The sequence below is a fragment of the Lethenteron reissneri genome, chromosome 21 (assembly GCF_015708825.2).
Source record: "Lethenteron reissneri isolate LAM-NWPU_2019-01 chromosome 21, ASM1570882v1, whole genome shotgun sequence".
Taxonomy (NCBI): domain Eukaryota; kingdom Metazoa; phylum Chordata; class Hyperoartia; order Petromyzontiformes; family Petromyzontidae; genus Lethenteron; species Lethenteron reissneri.
Genome location: NC_083799.1, coordinates 6,050,409 through 6,070,443, shown reverse-complemented (window position 1 = coordinate 6,070,443; position 20,035 = coordinate 6,050,409). Strand labels below are relative to the sequence as shown.

General features: G+C 48.6%; 1 protein-coding gene and 1 long non-coding RNA gene across 2 annotated transcripts in view; one reads left to right on the top strand and one right to left on the bottom strand.

The window, feature by feature from the left end:
* Positions 1–20,035, top strand: part of LOC133345129 (potassium voltage-gated channel subfamily H member 8-like) — a 147,210-nt gene that overhangs the window by 108,814 nt on the left and 18,361 nt on the right. The window contains 1 exon segment of the mRNA XM_061555625.1: positions 1,348–1,562. Within this exon segment, the coding sequence (XP_061411609.1) occupies positions 1,348–1,562 (215 nt within the window).
* Positions 5,575–19,965, bottom strand: LOC133345131 (uncharacterized). The gene is made up of 2 exons (XR_009755412.1): positions 19,879–19,965; positions 5,575–5,707 (listed from the first exon to the last, which is right to left on the bottom strand). It is a non-coding gene; the product is annotated as an uncharacterized LOC133345131 (long non-coding RNA).

Below are 20,035 nucleotides of genomic sequence, written 5' to 3'. Positions count from 1 at the left end.
GATCAAAAGTTAAGGCCAAAGTGATTTTATCCTCAATAGAGCATTGATGTGGTGCTCATCTCCTGTTTACAGCCCTGATTCGGTGGTGGAAATTCTACCCTCTATTTTTTTTACCACATTTTTACTAAAGTTATATTCGCTCCATTATCCCAAATGTATAACTTTCATAGAATGTGAATTGTCAATCATTGACTCTCACACATTCATGATTCAGTGCGTGTGTAGTGAGTCCAACTGAATCGCAGACGTTGTTCCTTTTAGAGGCAACACATTTATTTGTAACACCGTAACACAAAGGGGTAACTGCCCCTTTACCAGATACAACCTTGGATGGTGACCACCCAGCTAACTACACTATACAGTGGCATCACTGCGACGAAGGGTCGGACCCTCACTTGGGTCTCTGACCACGTGGTTCCTCGTAGGACGAAGAGCTGCAGCTTGAGATGTTGAGCTTCCAGCTTATAGTATGAAGAGACGCCGGTCCCTCTCAGGGACTCGCCTTATATCCCCCTACGGTCGGGGCCGCTCCGCCCTCGGCCCCGCCCGCCTTCTCGAGCATTCTCGATCCTTCTCAAGAGCTCTCCCCAGGCACGTGATCACCCACTAGCCCCCCCCACCTGGGGCCCCGTGTGTGGACACTCCGGATCACGTGTCTACGGGGTCAACCAGAGTGCCATGGCCCGGGGCAACCCTGCCCCTGGGCTGACGCTCACCCACTCCCCCTCGTGGGAGCCCCCCACCACACGCTGTGCGTGGTGCCCGCACTATCCCAGTGCTCGCCAAGCCCCGCTAGGGCTGGTGTTACACACAGCCACCCACACGGTGCTGTCCACGATGTAGGAACATCCAACGGCGCGACCCTTCTGGGCCGGCACCATACAGTGACATCCCCGATGTCACTACACGCGTGTATCATGAGCATAACAATACATTTTAATTGATGAATCAGTTGCATCGTAATCGCCTCATGGGTTCTATTACTGGCCTAGCACAATATCAGTGGCAATTAGTTTCTAAACGTCCCATAGGTTAATTAAGTCAATAATGAGTACCTGGGGTAGTGTGGTCAACCACTGCACATTACACTAGTGACAAAAGCTCCTTCCAAGTCATGATGGCTTTAATAGCAACTTGCCAACAACACTTCCCCATGGGTCTGTGGAAGATGTAATGTTTCACCAAATATTTTCTGGGTCACTAAGACTGGAGTAGGCACATGACTGGTAGTCACAGCTGTAGTGAGAAGTATGTGGTGTGCCGGGTCGCTGAAATATTTCCCTGGTTGCAGCCACGAACAGACCCGGCTGGAACGAAAACTCTGGGCCTCTGTCTCTGCGTGCGCAGGCAAGGGCGACCTCATCGGCTGCGACGTGTCGAACCGGGGCGACGTGATCAAGAGCAACGCGGATGTGAAGGCGCTCACCTACTGCGACCTGCAGTGCATCAACCTGCGCGGGCTGTGCACCGTGCTCAAGCTTTACCCCGAGTACGCGTGCCGCTTCCGGCATGACATCACGCGCGAGCTGACCTACAACCTGCGCGAGGGCCACTCCGCACAGGTGGGCGTGCGTTCGGTGTGTGCACTGCGTGCGTGCACGCACACACAAGTACTGAAGGCAAGTACGCACTGATCGCAAGCGCCCAGGCATGCACGCATGTTCGCATGCACGCTCGCACGCACGCAAGCACGCAAGTGTCCAATGACTCTTACAGTTGGCACCTCGGATTAGTACGGTTGTCTATGTACAGTGCGAAAGAAGTTTAACATAGATGCATACGTACATGATTGATGACCTGTTAGGATTAGTTAGCTGTGCATTGTCACTCGGGCAAGCAAATTTGTGCAAAAGCACTATTCACACGTGCAAAAAACTGCTTAATATGAAACATATCAGCCTCATTCTGTTATGTTTGTATACACCGAAACGAAACGGGCTTCGAATTGACAAGCAGTGACCTCACTTTGCGGCGACATAGTCCGTGGAGCATATTTATATCACATGCTAAATAAACAGGATGGAAATGGGATGTTCTGCTGCAAAATTTATTGCACAACTGCTTTAATTAAGACCATCGTGACACCAGAAATGTATGATGAAGAGATTGCCGCAGTCGCCACATTCATCATTCGCTCCTCACGAGCTTTGGTGCGATGAGGATGGTGGAGGAGGGGGTGAGGAATGGGGGAATGGTGAGCATGGGATTTGAGAGGGGGGGAGGGCCCACATAAGACTCTGAAGGGAGAGGCCCCAGAGGTCTAATTTCATCGGAGGATAAAACAAGCGCCGTGCAAACCCAAATTACCCACACGTCATGAGTGCTCGCTCCGAGGCACGTGATCGATCATACGCGGCCACAGTGGCTCGCCCCTCGCCCCGCGACTCGCTGACGCCAGCAACAAACGGCGGGTGCAGTGGGGCGCATGGCTTCAGGGAGCCTTCACGCCTCCGCGGCCTCTTCCTCCCAGGATCCTCGTCAGACGACCCACCCCGTTTGTGCTCTGTTCCTCCCCAGTTCTGCTGTCAATTTTATAAACGTAAGCAGTGACCTGCACAGTGTGATTCATTTGGAGCCAGGGGCCTGGGGAGTGAGCGTCGTGCTTATAGAAACGTAGCTTAATCCTTGTAGAGATTGATTAATTTGTAAAACACGAGGTACTTTCCACAGTGATGCAATGATACATTGAATAGGTGTTTTTTTACTTAGAACAACATGTGTTTGCCTTTACTGAGCTTTATATTGTAAGGATGCAATAGTTGGCATGTGACAATGCATTTATTTTTGTTAATTGAAAAAGATTCCAAAACTTAAATTTGCATTAAATCGTAAACAGATTGATACATGCATTTGATAGTGCATGTATTATACCCTTGATAATGAGTGGTCTCCGACACAGTAAGTAACTTTGGGTTGTTTATTCAATAAAAGCTCGGTACAGCCACGTGTCTCTGTTTCTTCCTTTATTTGGACATCCACTTTTCATGTCGCTACGCTGCCCCGCGCCACGTGGCGCTAACCCACTCTCCAACGCACCACTGGCTGACAGTGCACTAGGAAGCGGCTGGCGGCTGGAGGACGCCATCTCCATCCACGTGGTGGACGTATGACCCAAGTCGTAATCGTCCTTGCTGAATATGTCAGAAAATTCCGATAACAAAAGGCGCAATTCCTCACGCCGAGTCGGTGACAACGAGGCGTTTTCGGCACACAGGTTGGCGATCCACCGTTCGTCCATTGAGCCTTTCTGACCGACAGCGCAGGCAGTCTGAGCTGATGTGCGCTCTACCCGGTCGGTAAACGCGGTGGTAGCATGAGCGAGGACAGTGCCCGTGGGCACGACCACGTCGCCCAGCCCCCCATTCAAAATCTGCAAGAACGGGGCCTGACCCGCTCTAAGGATGGTCTGAGCGCATACCAATGTCAGCCCCCACATAGCAGCGTTCGAAGGCGTCAACAAAACTTAGTTTTCCGCGACAACGCAACCGATATGCTTACAATAACGGAGCGGAATCGACATTTGCGAACCCGATGGAACAGTGATGGTGGTATCAACCAACGCCCAAACCGTATCGGCGGACGCCGGTTGTGGCAATTGCGACAATAAAAACTGCACCCGACGGCAGCTCCAAACAACCTTGGTTGACGAGGATTTTAACAGGCATCCAAGACAAAAAAAATCAGTGCCCAACAGGCATGGCCAACATGCGTGAAATCAACACAGGCCCCGACGCGTGAACTTCCCCAATGGCGATACATGCATCGACCTGGCCAATGATGCCCATACTACCCCCGTTGGCCACAACACACACATTGTAAACCGGCCAAACACACGACGCAAAGATATTCAACAACTGGAAAATGACATCAGAGATAATCATAGCCGAGCCCCCGTGTCAACCAGAGCACTAACCTCAACACCCTGAATAGTGGCCACGACCATCGACAATCCCACCACCGCGGCAACTACTCTACGAGCCAAATTCCTCCATTGAGTCTGCGAATCCGGCCAGCCATCATTAACAGTGCTCCGGTGTGTATAATGCATCGAACCATCCCGATGCGATGAACCCGTCCCGGTGACATGGGATGAATGAGATGGTGAACGTGCCCAGGTGCCCAACGTGTGCCAACTCGCCTGTGTGGAGGGACGTGAAGTCGGACGGTCGGCCACCAGGGACGCAGATGGCGATCCAGATGACGATGTGAGATGAACGCGGCATTCCCTGGAGTAATGGCCCACCCGGCCACATCTGTAACATGTGACGGGAGGCTGCTGGTGTAGCAGATCGCCGTCCCAGCGCGGTCGGAAGACACTTTGACGACGCCGACCATCCTTCCGACGCTGATTCCATGGAGCAACAGCCCCCGCGACGTCGCCCACTGACGGCGCCTCCTCAGGAACGACAACCACCTTAGACGGATGCCAGCCGATGGGTTGACCATCTTTAGCTGGGTCTCCCGTCCACGCTGCCATCTGCGCCCAGCGCTTTAAGTTCTCATGCGCGTTGAGGCAACATGCAGCCTACAAGGACGTCTTCACTTCGTGGCCGCACGTGGGAAGGCCGACATCCATCTCCTTGGCCAACACCAACATGCATTCCATCACCAGCGGATCCAAGTGCTCTCGTTTCACATCGGGGTAGGCGTCAACTGCCAAGGCCATCAAAGCGCTTCTGTAGGCTAGGGGCGACTCAGAGCTCCCCCGCCTACAGTGCTGAAATTTTCTCGTTCTCTCGTCGGGCGGCTCGTAGACCTCCTCCATCTCAGCAAAGGCTTGTGTGAGCGTCTTCTTCTTGTCCGGGGAGATGGAACGGAAAACAGCTAACGCATTGTCGTCCAACATGGTGGGTAAGGCAATGAGCGCCTCTTCCTCCGACCAGCGAACCGACTTGTAGGCGGCTTCGAAGCGCCAACGAAAGGCACTCCAATCGCCACCAGCCGCCACAAATTCACGCACGTGGGGCAGGCGTCAACCCCGATCGGCGCTGTCTCTCGCAGCGGGTGTCGCGATGCCCAGTGACTCCCCGCGCAGCAGAGACGAACTGCCGGCCGACGCACCGCTCCCCGCGGCAGTAGTCAAAATGGCGGCTGTAACATGCGTGGTTGGCGGGAACTGCGAAATTACGGCCGTCTTCACCCCGCCCGGAATGGCGGCCGTTTCCACCAAAGGGGGGACCCTCAAAGGCGCCGTCACCAGCCCTCTACCTGTCCACCCCTGGACGGTCCGCCACCGGACTGCCTCCAATGGCAATCGGCGTGACCAGAGTGACGAGGTGGAAGAGCGCCGTTGTCAGGGCGCCCAACTGTGTCTCCGCCCTCTGCCACGGGTCGTCAGGGCGAAGTTGGTGTGAACCTCCCGCCGCGCTGTCTGTCGCAGGTGCTACGTCAGCACCCATCATGGGCTCCATCACCAGGGTCGGCAGAAGCTGAACCACCGTCTCGTCATCGTCGGAGGACACTGCAGGCAGGTTATTTTTCTTCTGATATTTCGACATCGTGTCTTAAGTACCACGACCAGAAGAAGTCCACTTAACCGACACCACTGTAATGAGTGGTCTCCAACACGGTAAGTAACTTTGGGTTGTTTATTTAATAAAAGCTCGGTACAACCACGTATCTCCGTCTCTTCCTTTTTGCGGACATCCACTCTTCGTGTGGCTACGCTGCCCCGCGCCACGTGGCGCTCACCCGCTCTCCAATGCACCTGTTGTATATGTTGGGTATGAAAATTTGTTATGTTGTATGCGTGCGTGGGTGAAATTATTATGTTGTATATGTGGGTTATGAATATTCAGTGGAAATAATAATAATTAAATGAAATTTGGCCAAATATGTAATTATCCGGAAATATGTTAATTTATGTAATTACGCACATTTTAATTATGCCAATTCGAGAGGTAATCGTATTAATTATGCGAGTGGGTGTAATTATGATAACGCAAGTCGTTATGATAACCAGACCCCGGTTCACCCCGTTATCGCTTTAACATTTACTGAGTATGTATTAGTGTGTTTATTAAGGTCACCAAGTTCAAATCTCAACGCAGAAGCAGATCTTATGCATAGATTTCAGGAAAGAATCACACAACCACTTCTGTATTGATCAATTTATTACTAATTCAACCTTAACTATGATATAGTATGCGAACTCTCAATCCCGGAACGTCAATACGGCATCAATACAGTATCATCAACGATTGTCTGATTTCACTTTGACAACTGCACATGGATCCCGCATAACGCGATGGTTGTTAGTGAGAGAGAGAGTCGTTAAAACATGCAAATACTATGCTAAGAAAACCTTAACGTTAATGAATGATTATACTCAATATTGTTCACGCAGTACCGCACTCCTTATTGATCATACGCAACCCTTATCACGTTGTTAACACCTTGGGTCACGGGACAGTTGAATATTCTGTAGAGGATGCGAGTACGTGCGGCGATTATGACTGAAAGATACTTGAAAGATTATACGGCGGAAAAAAAAAAACACAATCAAAACAGTTACTATTCTTAAAGGCACCAATCTCAACAGATACATCGGCAGGTTATCTGACAGCAGAACGGCTCGGAGTAAGGGCCTGCGACGGTGCTCCTTTTCCGAAGATCGTTATCTTATACCAAGTTTACTAATTGGGGACCAGATCACCTGATAAGGATCCGGTGGCCACCACTCCCCACGTGAGCGTGGCTCGGCGGAAGGAGGTGCCAAGAATCAGTTCGTATTGATGGATCTGTTGGGAATTTATGCGATTAAGAGTACAGCCCACTAAATATTAAAGATAAAAATTAAGAATACTCTTATACGACGGAGGCCACCACTCGGTCTCGTTGTGATGCCTTCCCAGCCACGGATGACTTATGGGTTCGAGTGTGTTTGAGTGGTAAGAGTTGTCTTGAATAGTCAGTGTTCGGAGTCGATTCTTTAGGTCAAACAGACGCCTGGTGGTCGTGTGGTGAGGGGGCGGTGCGCGTCATACGTATCCATCGCTCCCCTGTCGGATGGCTGTTGATACGCTGTCGCAGTTCGGAACCCGGTCGGTAGGTGGCGCCCACAACTCGCTCGTAGCGTGCAGCGCTGGATCGTCGCCAAGTCGCGACGCTCACCACCGGCGGCAGCGGAGATCTCCGGCGGCAGCAGAGATTGACGAGCTGAAGATGAGTCGAGCCGACCCGCTGGTCGCAGCTCGCCCCTGAGTCGACCCTCCCGGTCGAGCTCGCTCCTGGGTCGACCCGCTGGTCGCCCTCGCTCCTGAGTCGACTCTCTGGTCGCACTCCTGAGTGGACCCGCTCTGGTCGCACTCGTTCCTGAGTCGACCCTCCCGGTCGAGCTTCTGAGTGGACCCTCCCGTCGCACTCCTGCTGAGTCGACCCTCCCGGTCGAGCTTCTGAGTGGACCCTCCCGTCGCACTGGTTTCCAATGTTCAGGATCCGTTCCTTTATGCTGAAAAATCCCCCTGGATCCCGCCCACAAGGCGGGGCTTCCGATTTTTGCTGTGTCAGGATCTGTCCGTAGGCAGGTGTGTCCATGTGTGTGTCCGTATGTCCTTGTGTGCATCACTGACGGTATATTCCGTTGTCAACTCCCTCCATAAAACCCACGAGCAAACAACCAGATGTTACAAATTGTCTCGAAGTCGTCTCTCTGTCTGGGTGCAATTTATCTCTTGTCTGGCCTTCTTCATGAACCCAAAACACAGACGTTACAAATCGTCTCATAGGCGTCTTTGTTCGTGTTGCACAACCTGGAGGGGGGGCAACACTCTCTCCGACCCGGCGCACAAAGAAATGGTTAAAAGTTTTAAGTTAACATTTGTCCCTTACTATTTCACAGTTATGATTCTGTATGTAACCTAAGGTCTGTCGTTTCCCATCGTGGTTCCCGACCCAAGTGTAGGTGTTTCCCCGAGCGTACACACACTCCTATCCCGCGCTGCGGGGATACAAAGACGGCCGGGATCTCCCTTTCTCTCCGACCCTGGGTTTAACATTGTTTTTTTTTTTTTATTATGTATTTATATTCGACCTGGTGGTGATTCATCCCGTTATCCTGGCTTTTCCATAAGTTTTACTTTGTCTTTTCATGCATATACTTATTACTATTAATTTGTTTCCGATATCTTAGGTTAAGGGGTAAGTTTCTTGATCCTAGGAATTCGTATTCCTTGGTGCCTGGATGGTTATATAAGCGGAATATAGTTTATGGTGAATAGCGTTAACATTGATGTTATGTGCGATATTATGTATTGTGATGTCTTTAACTTAACTTGTTTGTCAGGGCTTTACTGACACGAAGTTGCATTCCATGGTCCGCAGTCTTTGCCCCACCCTATCTCTGCTCGCCGTTGTTGTTGCCTGCCGTTAATTCAAGGCCTCATTAATTTCCGTCACCCCTGAGTAGGTGAGGGCGGTTGAACCTTGGAGTCAGTTCTGGTTTTTGTCTGCCTGCTTCTTCTTGTGTCCCCTGACCCCGGGAGTTATTATTCTACTTTATGGCCTGTCGAAGCCCCACTCGCTGTTGCTGGGCTGGTGTTGTTCCCGGCTTTTTGCTTACGTTTGCAGTTCGCCGTGCTCTTGATTTCCTTCCCTCTTCAACCTTATATTGACTATTCGCTCCTGTCTGGGTGCGATTCAATTTTGACTTAGGAAGGTTCTGATTGTCATATGCTTCGGGTCGAATTGTATAGAAAGTATTGAAGTATGGAAATAACATTTCATATTGACTTAATAATGGTGATGGTTCAGTAGGCGTAACTTGTGACCTGGTTTAATTGGAGTGGGTGTGAATATCAATAACTTTAGCCTACTCTGTTGTTAAATTCCGACTTTAACGTTACTTTAATAGCAATACAGAATAATTGAGCTTTTTGTCTTAACTTAGGCGAATGCGAACTTCTGGTGACCCCCGCAGCCGTGTTGTTCAGCTGGGTCTTGTGCCTTGAGAGATATACAACCCTCTTTTAAATCACCTCTCCCCCTGCCAACCTTCTGCTCTGGGAGTGTTTATTCTTGATTCCAGGTCCAAGGCCCCCTCACATCCAGACGCGCAGGGTTGTTTACATCAGCTCCCCCCCTGTGCACGTGTTCTAACTAGCTCGGAATTCCTGAACACACAATCAGTGATGATTCCTGGCTTTCTGTGGTTGTGATTTAGACAAAGGCGCCTCTGTTTTCTTCCATTGCCTTTGAGTCGACACTGCCCTATTATTTGCCCATGTGCTGAGGTCATAGAATTCGTTTTGACTTCAGTAATATTAACATTCAGTATTGGATTAGCAAATGGGCAATGGTTCATTGATGTAGCTCGCAGCCTGGTCTCCAATTTGAGCGAGCGCGAGGATCGATAATTTAGCCTACTCTGTTGTTGAATTTCGAATTTTGACGTTACTTTAAAACCATGCAGGATGATTGGGCTTTTGCCTTAACTATGTCTGGCTGACACTCCCACTGTCTCTGCCGCCTGCACGGGTGACATGTGCCCGTTCATCAGGCCTTATCTTCCCTTGAAGCAACGTTGTAAATTCTGCCATCCTAGCCCTCCTCCGGTTCATTACTTAACAACACCTGGTGTTTTGCAGTTTGCTGCGCTTGGTGTGTTTCACTCATTAAAAAAACAAGTAAAAAGATAATATATAAAAATCATCAAATATTATTAATCTCAATTATGGAAGAAGGGTTAGTATACAACATTCCGCCCTTTTAAAAATGACCAGTGGTCAAATGGCCACGGGTTATTTTTAAAAATATGTATACCCTTCTTCCATCATGAACCATCGATTGTCCTCAAGTTTTGCTGCTATTCCTTACAACGCGCGCGTACGTGTCACAACTTAACATGGTTATTTTGAATTGAGCAAAGAAAATTAAACAAGCGTTAAACATCGATATTGCGTTACATCGGTTCTGATACATCATGACTCCGACGAATATTCATTTTTGTTTTTGTTAAATCCTGGGAAACGCTAGGTAGCGGTTTCGAACGCATTTATGCGTTACTTTCCTCATGTTGCCTCGTTCACCACTTATCACTTCGATAATTCGATCACGGTTTTCGGGGTTCGTTTTTGTAGTTTCTTCTCTCACTCTCTGTGTCGTGGGAGTGTGTGGTGAAAAATTGTGCTGCACATAACCAGAATTCGCGCACCCGACCCACTTTGACCCTTGGTTCGAGGCATTCGCTCTCTCTGCGATTACATGCACATTTGCCGAGTCCGTGTGTCGATTTAATTCTGTCCCTCGTAATGTTGCCCTCTTTGTTTTTACTAGTGTGTTGGATTTCAACACCATTCCCGATACGTCATGGACATTCGTCTCCATTTTAGCACTCCGATCCACATAATTTTTGGTTTCCCTTGGATATTTTCCATTCAAAGGCTCATGCCTGCGCTCCTCAGGGCGTGTCCCTGCTGTCTGTTTTTGTACTGTCCGATCACGCTTCAATTCAACCCTGTCCTTGTATTCGATCCGCGCGTCATTTACGGGAGCACTGTCCACGTTTTTGCCCGCCCTGTCACTTGCAGCCTGCCTGTATTTCACATTGAGCGCCGGGTTTAACACCTCGGCGGGTGTGGCGCGTATGGGCTGCCCGCTCTCAATCACTGTGGATGGTTCATCACGTATTTGGACCGTATTCTGTGTTATTCCTCTATTCCCTCCTGGTATAGCCGGTGGAGGAATTGGTCGGAATTGTATCGATTGTGTTTGACCTCCCATCCTGCGATTCTCGTGAATGTTCGCATCCATACCTCCGCGGTATGTGTAACACCTTCCCGCTAGGTGGTTATCTTCCCATCTCTGTGCGTAATTTGAACCTTGCGTGTGTCGTGGGATGGGGTGTTGATATGGTTCTGTTCTGAACCTCCCCCTCCTACGATTCTCCTGCACCCTTGGCCCAGTGTTTTTCCCATTTGGGTGCCAAATTTTTCCTGGATTGTTACTTCGCCATCCCTGTGGGTAATCTTGACCTTGCGCATGTCGGGGCATGGGGTGTTGGTATGGTTCTATTCTGAACCTCCCCCTCCTGCGATTCTCCTGAATGTTCGGCTTTGTGCCGCTCTCATTCTCGTGCCAACCTCTCTCTGGGTTATTTTGCCATGTGTGCGTGCGTTTCTGCTGCTCTCTGCATGGTGGGACTGCTCGGTGATTTTTATTCCTCTCTGAGAGGCTGGGTTCCTCATCCCTCTCCCTGTGTTCTGGATCCGAATTATGATTCTTAGCTCTGTATAACCATGCCATGTACGCCTTGCTCTCTATGCGGCGTAAGGATGCGGTTTCTGGATTCAAAACCATTCTCACCCTTTCTGTAATCTCTGGGCTTAAGGATTCAAAAAACATAATTTTGAACATTTTATCCCCTTCGTGGTATTGATTCACATCGCCTGCGTAATACGCTCTTTTAAATTGGACGAGGTAGTCACGTGGATCTTGGTCCATGCCCTGGGTCATCGATTTTACAGCATAAAACCCCTCAGTGAGTGTCGAATATTCTCCAAACTTCCGAATCACTGCCAGGCTCAATTGTTTAAAATCATTTCTAACCTTGTGTGGTAGTGACTTTACCCATGGAATAGATTCTTTATGTAAGGTCCGTTTCAACAAACTCGCTTTTTCATCCCGTCTCCTCAGCCCTCTAATCATTGCCTCCTCTTCCACTGTCGCGATATGTGTGTGGATATCCATAGTCTTATTGTGGGGGTCAAAATCGGGAATTCTGACTAGAGCCTTGTCCATCAACTTAAGGGTTTTACTGGTGAACAGGTATTCCGAAAGTTGATTGCTGACAGCGTCATCATCAAACAAGTTATCATCAGGCAATCTGTCACTTTGGTCTGTGCTGTGTCTCCTGTGTTTAAGTGGTGTGCATTTTCTGTGTGCGCGCCCAGTGCCGTGTCGCTCGTGTTGCCATTTCCCTTCAGTTTTTGCCTCTGCCCTTAGTGTACCATGTCCTGGCGATTTTACTTTAACTTTTGTGCGATCAATCCCTGGACTCTGTCCACGTACCCAAGAGAGTGATTTGATGTTACTTCCATATTTATTTTGTGGCTCAACGTCTGTGAGTTTCGCTGGTGTCGCGAGCTTTGACTTCTCCTCCCTCTCGAGGGCGTCTGCTGCTTCAATTTGTTGTTCTATTTGTTCTTCTATTGTAAGGACTCTTCCCTCTTGGTTTGGATCTAGGGCCTTCGTGGTTTCGGGCGGCTCAATTGAAAGTTCCTTTTGCGTTACTATCGGTTGAGTTGCCTTGGCTTCATCCGAGGGTAATACGCTCTTGCCCTTGTATTCTCCTTCATCAGTTTGCAGTTCGTCGGTTTGGCCTCCAGGGGGCGGTATATACTCCATGAGGGGACGGTCTTTCGGTGATACTGACTCTAAGTCGGCTTCCTTTCGGACTTCTCTCAGTCTGTTAGTCATTAGCTGAGTGATTCGAATTCCTGCGGGGAGCTTGTCTTCGTTCCTGATTGTCGTTGATAGGTCGTCGAGCTCTTGTGTTATCACTTGGATTCCCGTGGAGTCTCTCATAACGTCTTCATCTTCTGAGTCCCTTTGTTTCTCCGGCATTGACTGTGCCCAAATTTGTCGGGATTCAAGGTTCACAATGGGTTTCAGGCGATTCAGTAGTTCGATCCCAAAAATCAGTTCTTTACCTGGGTATTGTACGACATATAGTGGATGGTTCATGTTGATTTTGTTGAACGTCAACTTCGTCATAACTTTGCCCAATGGTCGCATGTGGGTCCCTTCACATCCTGAGTAGGTAAGTTTACTTGGCATCATTTGTAGTGTTTCATTCTTCCTCTGGAGGGCAGTCTGGAGTTCGTCAAATAATTCTCTGGATATCATGGATATTTCTGCTCCAGTATCACAAAGGCCCTGGCTGGTCAGGGTGTCTTGCAGTATTACTTCCACGTGGACTCGTCCGACTGGTCCTACGGGAATCAATTCCCCCAGATGGTACCCTTTTCCCTCTGGTACCACTTCGGTGATTGCTTCGAGGCTTCTTGTCTTCCCTACGTTCACTTGGGCTACCTTTGCTCTGGGTGTGTCCTCCTCTTGTGTGGGTATAGTTGGTATTCTTCCCTTCGCTACTTGCATGGGAGTCTTCATACTCCCTAGGAGCTCTTTTTCCATCCTAATGTGGTGAGCATATCGATTCCTGTTAGCTAACGGTGGTCTATGCTCCATTGCTAGTGGAGGCGGCAGTGGGGGACGATATGGTAACTGGTTTGGTGGGTGTCGGCCTCCGCGGTGTAGGTATGGCCCGTCACTCTCTCCTCCTCCTCCATAATTCCAGCCTCCGCCCTCTTCTGCATTCCATGGTGGTGGCGGCTGTGGGTGCCATGTTCCTCTGGCCTCGTTCCTCCTCTCACGTGGAACGTTATTCAGCGTGTTGTGGACGGGTGTTGATTCTATTGGGTTGGGCGCCCTCTCCTGGGGGAATTCATGTTCACCCCGTGTGGCGCTAATATTATTCCTTGGAGATTCGCTTCCCTCCAGATCGAGGCATTCTTTATCTCTGGTGACGATGTGGGTTTTGGCTATGCCAGTGGTTTTCCGTCCGTTCACCCAGGCCGTGTGGGCCTTGCTTTCAATCTGGCGTAGGGAGGCAGTCTCGGGGTCCAACATCATTCCTACTATTCTCACTATTTCAGGTCTCAATGATTGGAAGAACATCACTTTTAAGACTGTCTTATCTCCCTGGGCATTGTCCACGTCCCCTGCGTAATATGCTTTCTTAAGGCGTAGGAGATAATCTCGTGGGTCTTCGTCTACACGCTGGGTCATCAACTTTGCCGCGTTCAATCCTTCGGATAGTGTGGAGTATTCCCCAAATCTCTTAACTACTGCTCGGCTCAATTGTTTAAAGTCACTCTTCACCCTATTTGGCAGGGAGGCTACCCATGGTCTGGCGGGTTCATGTAGGCTCCTTGATAATAAACATGCCTTTTCTGCTGATTTACCCAGACCCCGGATCTTAGCCTCCTGTTCTACTGTAGTTATGTGAGTGTGGATATCCCTGTTTTTGTTATGTGGATCGAAATAGGGAATTCTCACGAGTGCTTTGTCCATTAGTTTTAGTGTCTTACTGTTAAAAGTGTGTTGTTCGTCATCAGTGGTGTCGGTTCCTGAGGAGTGCTCCCTTGAGCTACCCTTGTCTCCACTATCACTGTTGTCATGTGTCCCGTGTCTGTGTCGTGATCTCCCTCTGTCCGAGGATTCGTATCTGTCCCGTTGCTTGTGTCTCTTGTTTTCCTTATGTGGGTCTTGTGATTCGTGCTTGTGGGTTGGTGTGCGTGATCTCCTTGAGCGGTGTCTATGTGGTGAGTGTTTTTGTCCTCGACCTTCATGCTGCCTACTACGTGTGTGGCGCCTGCTAGGTGAGGTGTTGAATTTATGTTTGTCTCGTGCTTCATGGTTATCGGGATTCCTGTCTCTGGAATTTTTGGTGCGGGTGGTTTTGCGTGGGTGATTTTTACATGTCATGCGTCCCTCTGGTGAGCTCTCTCTGGTACCCATGTCGTGTTGGTCATTGTCAGAGGAGTCAGTGTTAGATGAGCCGTCACCATCACGGTGGCTCTGCTTAACATAACTTTTGTAGTGCCTTTTGCACCTGTTACGTGGGTCAACTTGGCTCGGTGATTTCTGCTTATCCCATGGCTCCTGCTTGTGTGATGTGCGTCTCTCTGGTGAGCTCTTGTTACGTGTGTCGTGTTGGTCGTGTTTGTGCGAGGTGCGTTTCTCTGGTGAGCTGTCTCTGTCATCTGCATCATGTCGGTCATACTTGCGTAGCGTGCGTCTGCCTGGTGTTCTGTTTATGTCATGTTTCCCGTCTTGCACCAGCTCCGCCCTTTCCCGCTCTATCATTACAGTGTATCCTGATGACTTAGGGTTAATTATTTGTCTCTCTCTAACGTTGGGGTGGTCGGCCTCATGTTTTCCCGTTTGTATTATTATTTCCTCTTCTCTCTCCTCGATTTGCGAGGGTGTTACTTTATCAAAATTGCTTTGCATAGTAGCCACACTCATTGTGGGATCTGGCCCTGGGCTACGTCCCCGTGGCTCGGAGTGTGGTAAATTGTTACTCCCGTATGTGTTCTGTGTATCAACGTCTGGGTGTTTCACTGGTGCATTTAGTGCGGATTCTTTCTCTCTCACGAGGGCGTGCAGACGCTCTACCTGCACCATTAAGGACAGTTTCTCTTGTCTCTCCCTTTCAAATTTTTCCTCATTCCATAATCTTTCTCTGTCTGTCTGTGCGATGAGATACGAGTCTACCCTCGCTATTTCTGCAATTTTTACGTCACGTTTGGCTTTGCCACATTTCATCACGTCCTTAAGTAGTTTCCTTCTATGGGCCTTAACATCTTCTGTATGGCTCCCCTCCCATATATCTCTCTGCTCCGTCTGCTGGCTAGCAGTCCGTCCAGTACGTTTTAATACAAATTCCCGATATTGTTTTTCCATAGATTCCATCTCCTCCTCAGAGGTCCACTCTGTATCAGTGTTATGCGTTGGTGTGTCAAACTCAGAATGTTGTGGATCCTGTGCCCTCTCTATTATGTAGTGTGGTTAATAGACTTAAGAGTGTATCTTAATTCTAACATCTCATGTGCGTCGTGAGTTACTCTAGAATTCCCTTTCAGAGCACATATAAACAATTGTATCACAGGATGCGTCAGTTTAACTCGAGCAAATAATCTCAGCCCAGCTGTCTTTTTATACTCTGCTACTCTGGTATTTCCCTTCAGAGCGCGTTTTGTTTGTATACCCCCGTTTACAATCACAAGGCAACGTTAGTTCACAACACTTTGATTAACACATCAGTGATTCGTTCCTGAATTCATGCATAAACTGTCTGCGAGAGATCCCGGAAGACGAGCCCCCATTATGTTGTATATGTTGGGTATGAAAATTTGTTATGTTGTATGCGTGCGTGGGTGAAATTATTATGTTGTATATGTGGGTTATGAATATTCAGTGGAAATAATAATAATTAAATGAAATTTGGCCAAATATGTAATTATCCGGAAATATGTTAATTTATGTAATTACGCACATTTTAATTATGCCAATTCGAGAGGTAATCGTATTAATTATGCGAGTGGGTGTAATTATGATAACGCAAGTCGTTATGATAACCAGACCCCGGTTCACCCCGTTATCGCTTTAACATTTACTGAGTATGTATTAGTGTGTTTATTAAGGTCACCAAGTTCAAATCTCAACGCAGAAGCAGATCTTATGCATAGATTTCAGGAAAGAATCACACAACCACTTCTGTATTGATCAATTTATTACTAATTCAACCTTAACTATGATATAGTATGCGAACTCTCAATCCCGGAACGTCAATACGGCATCAATACAGTATCATCAACGATTGTCTGATTTCACTTTGACAACTGCACATGGATCCCGCATAACGCGATGGTTGTTAGTGAGAGAGAGAGTCGTTAAAACATGCAAATACTATGCTAAGAAAACCTTAACGTTAATGAATGATTATACTCAATATTGTTCACGCAGTACCGCACTCCTTATTGATCATACGCAACCCTTATCACGTTGTTAACACCTTGGGTCACGGGACAGTTGAATATTCTGTAGAGGATGCGAGTACGTGCGGCGATTATGACTGAAAGATACTTGAAAGATTATACGGCGGAAAAAAAAAAACACAATCAAAACAGTTACTATTCTTAAAGGCACCAATCTCAACAGATACATCGGCAGGTTATCTGACAGCAGAACGGCTCGGAGTAAGGGCCTGCGACGGTGCTCCTTTTCCGAAGATCGTTATCTTATACCAAGTTTACTAATTGGGGACCAGATCACCTGATAAGGATCCGGTGGCCACCACTCCCCACGTGAGCGTGGCTCGGCGGAAGGAGGTGCCAAGAATCAGTTCGTATTGATGGATCTGTTGGGAATTTATGCGATTAAGAGTACAGCCCACTAAATATTAAAGATAAAAATTAAGAATACTCTTATACGACGGAGGCCACCACTCGGTCTCGTTGTGATGCCTTCCCAGCCACGGATGACTTATGGGTTCGAGTGTGTTTGAGTGGTAAGAGTTGTCTTGAATAGTCAGTGTTCGGAGTCGATTCTTTAGGTCAAACAGACGCCTGGTGGTCGTGTGGTGAGGGGGCGGTGCGCGTCATACGTATCCATCGCTCCCCTGTCGGATGGCTGTTGATACGCTGTCGCAGTTCGGAACCCGGTCGGTAGGTGGCGCCCACAACTCGCTCGTAGCGTGCAGCGCTGGATCGTCGCCAAGTCGCGACGCTCACCACCGGCGGCAGCGGAGATCTCCGGCGGCAGCAGAGATTGACGAGCTGAAGATGAGTCGAGCCGACCCGCTGGTCGCAGCTCGCCCCTGAGTCGACCCTCCCGGTCGAGCTCGCTCCTGGGTCGACCCGCTGGTCGCCCTCGCTCCTGAGTCGACTCTCTGGTCGCACTCCTGAGTGGACCCGCTCTGGTCGCACTCGTTCCTGAGTCGACCCTCCCGGTCGAGCTTCTGAGTGGACCCTCCCGTCGCACTCCTGCTGAGTCGACCCTCCCGGTCGAGCTTCTGAGTGGACCCTCCCGTCGCACTGGTTTCCAATGTTCAGGATCCGTTCCTTTATGCTGAAAAATCCCCCTGGATCCCGCCCACAAGGCGGGGCTTCCGATTTTTGCTGTGTCAGGATCTGTCCGTAGGCAGGTGTGTCCATGTGTGTGTCCGTATGTCCTTGTGTGCATCACTGACGGTATATTCCGTTGTCAACTCCCTCCATAAAACCCACGAGCAAACAACCAGATGTTACAAATTGTCTCGAAGTCGTCTCTCTGTCTGGGTGCAATTTATCTCTTGTCTGGCCTTCTTCATGAACCCAAAACACAGACGTTACAAATCGTCTCATAGGCGTCTTTGTTCGTGTTGCACAACCTGGAGGGGGGGCAACACTCTCTCCGACCCGGCGCACAAAGAAATGGTTAAAAGTTTTAAGTTAACATTTGTCCCTTACTATTTCACAGTTATGATTCTGTATGTAACCTAAGGTCTGTCGTTTCCCATCGTGGTTCCCGACCCAAGTGTAGGTGTTTCCCCGAGCGTACACACACTCCTATCCCGCGCTGCGGGGATACAAAGACGGCCGGGATCTCCCTTTCTCTCCGACCCTGGGTTTAACATTGTTTTTTTTTTTTATTATGTATTTATATTCGACCTGGTGGTGATTCATCCCGTTATCCTGGCTTTTCCATAAGTTTTACTTTGTCTTTTCATGCATATACTTATTACTATTAATTTGTTTCCGATATCTTAGGTTAAGGGGTAAGTTTCTTGATCCTAGGAATTCGTATTCCTTGGTGCCTGGATGGTTATATAAGCGGAATATAGTTTATGGTGAATAGCGTTAACATTGATGTTATGTGCGATATTATGTATTGTGATGTCTTTAACTTAACTTGTTTGTCAGGGCTTTACTGACACGAAGTTGCATTCCATGGTCCGCAGTCTTTGCCCCACCCTATCTCTGCTCGCCGTTGTTGTTGCCTGCCGTTAATTCAAGGCCTCATTAATTTCCGTCACCCCTGAGTAGGTGAGGGCGGTTGAACCTTGGAGTCAGTTCTGGTTTTTGTCTGCCTGCTTCTTCTTGTGTCCCCTGACCCCGGGAGTTATTATTCTACTTTATGGCCTGTCGAAGCCCCACTCGCTGTTGCTGGGCTGGTGTTGTTCCCGGCTTTTTGCTTACGTTTGCAGTTCGCCGTGCTCTTGATTTCCTTCCCTCTTCAACCTTATATTGACTATTCGCTCCTGTCTGGGTGCGATTCAATTTTGACTTAGGAAGGTTCTGATTGTCATATGCTTCGGGTCGAATTGTATAGAAAGTATTGAAGTATGGAAATAACATTTCATATTGACTTAATAATGGTGATGGTTCAGTAGGCGTAACTTGTGACCTGGTTTAATTGGAGTGGGTGTGAATATCAATAACTTTAGCCTACTCTGTTGTTAAATTCCGACTTTAACGTTACTTTAATAGCAATACAGAATAATTGAGCTTTTTGTCTTAACTTAGGCGAATGCGAACTTCTGGTGACCCCCGCAGCCGTGTTGTTCAGCTGGGTCTTGTGCCTTGAGAGATATACAACCCTCTTTTAAATCACCTCTCCCCCTGCCAACCTTCTGCTCTGGGAGTGTTTATTCTTGATTCCAGGTCCAAGGCCCCCTCACATCCAGACGCGCAGGGTTGTTTACATCAGCTCCCCCCCTGTGCACGTGTTCTAACTAGCTCGGAATTCCTGAACACACAATCAGTGATGATTCCTGGCTTTCTGTGGTTGTGATTTAGACAAAGGCGCCTCTGTTTTCTTCCATTGCCTTTGAGTCGACACTGCCCTATTATTTGCCCATGTGCTGAGGTCATAGAATTCGTTTTGACTTCAGTAATATTAACATTCAGTATTGGATTAGCAAATGGGCAATGGTTCATTGATGTAGCTCGCAGCCTGGTCTCCAATTTGAGCGAGCGCGAGGATCGATAATTTAGCCTACTCTGTTGTTGAATTTCGAATTTTGACGTTACTTTAAAACCATGCAGGATGATTGGGCTTTTGCCTTAACTATGTCTGGCTGACACTCCCACTGTCTCTGCCGCCTGCACGGGTGACATGTGCCCGTTCATCAGGCCTTATCTTCCCTTGAAGCAACGTTGTAAATTCTGCCATCCTAGCCCTCCTCCGGTTCATTACTTAACAACACCTGGTGTTTTGCAGTTTGCTGCGCTTGGTGTGTTTCACTCATTAAAAAAACAAGTAAAAAGATAATATATAAAAATCATCAAATATTATTAATCTCAATTATGGAAGAAGGGTTAGTATACAACACACCGCTGGCTGATGGTGCCCTAGGGAGCGGCTGGCACCTGGAGGACGAGCCGCCACATGGTGGATGGAGATGGCGGGGCAGCAGCGGCGGGGCTCCTCTTCAGTCTTCAGCACGAGCCCTTTGCGTTGCTCTGTGTCCTGCTTATATCCCCCTAGCCGG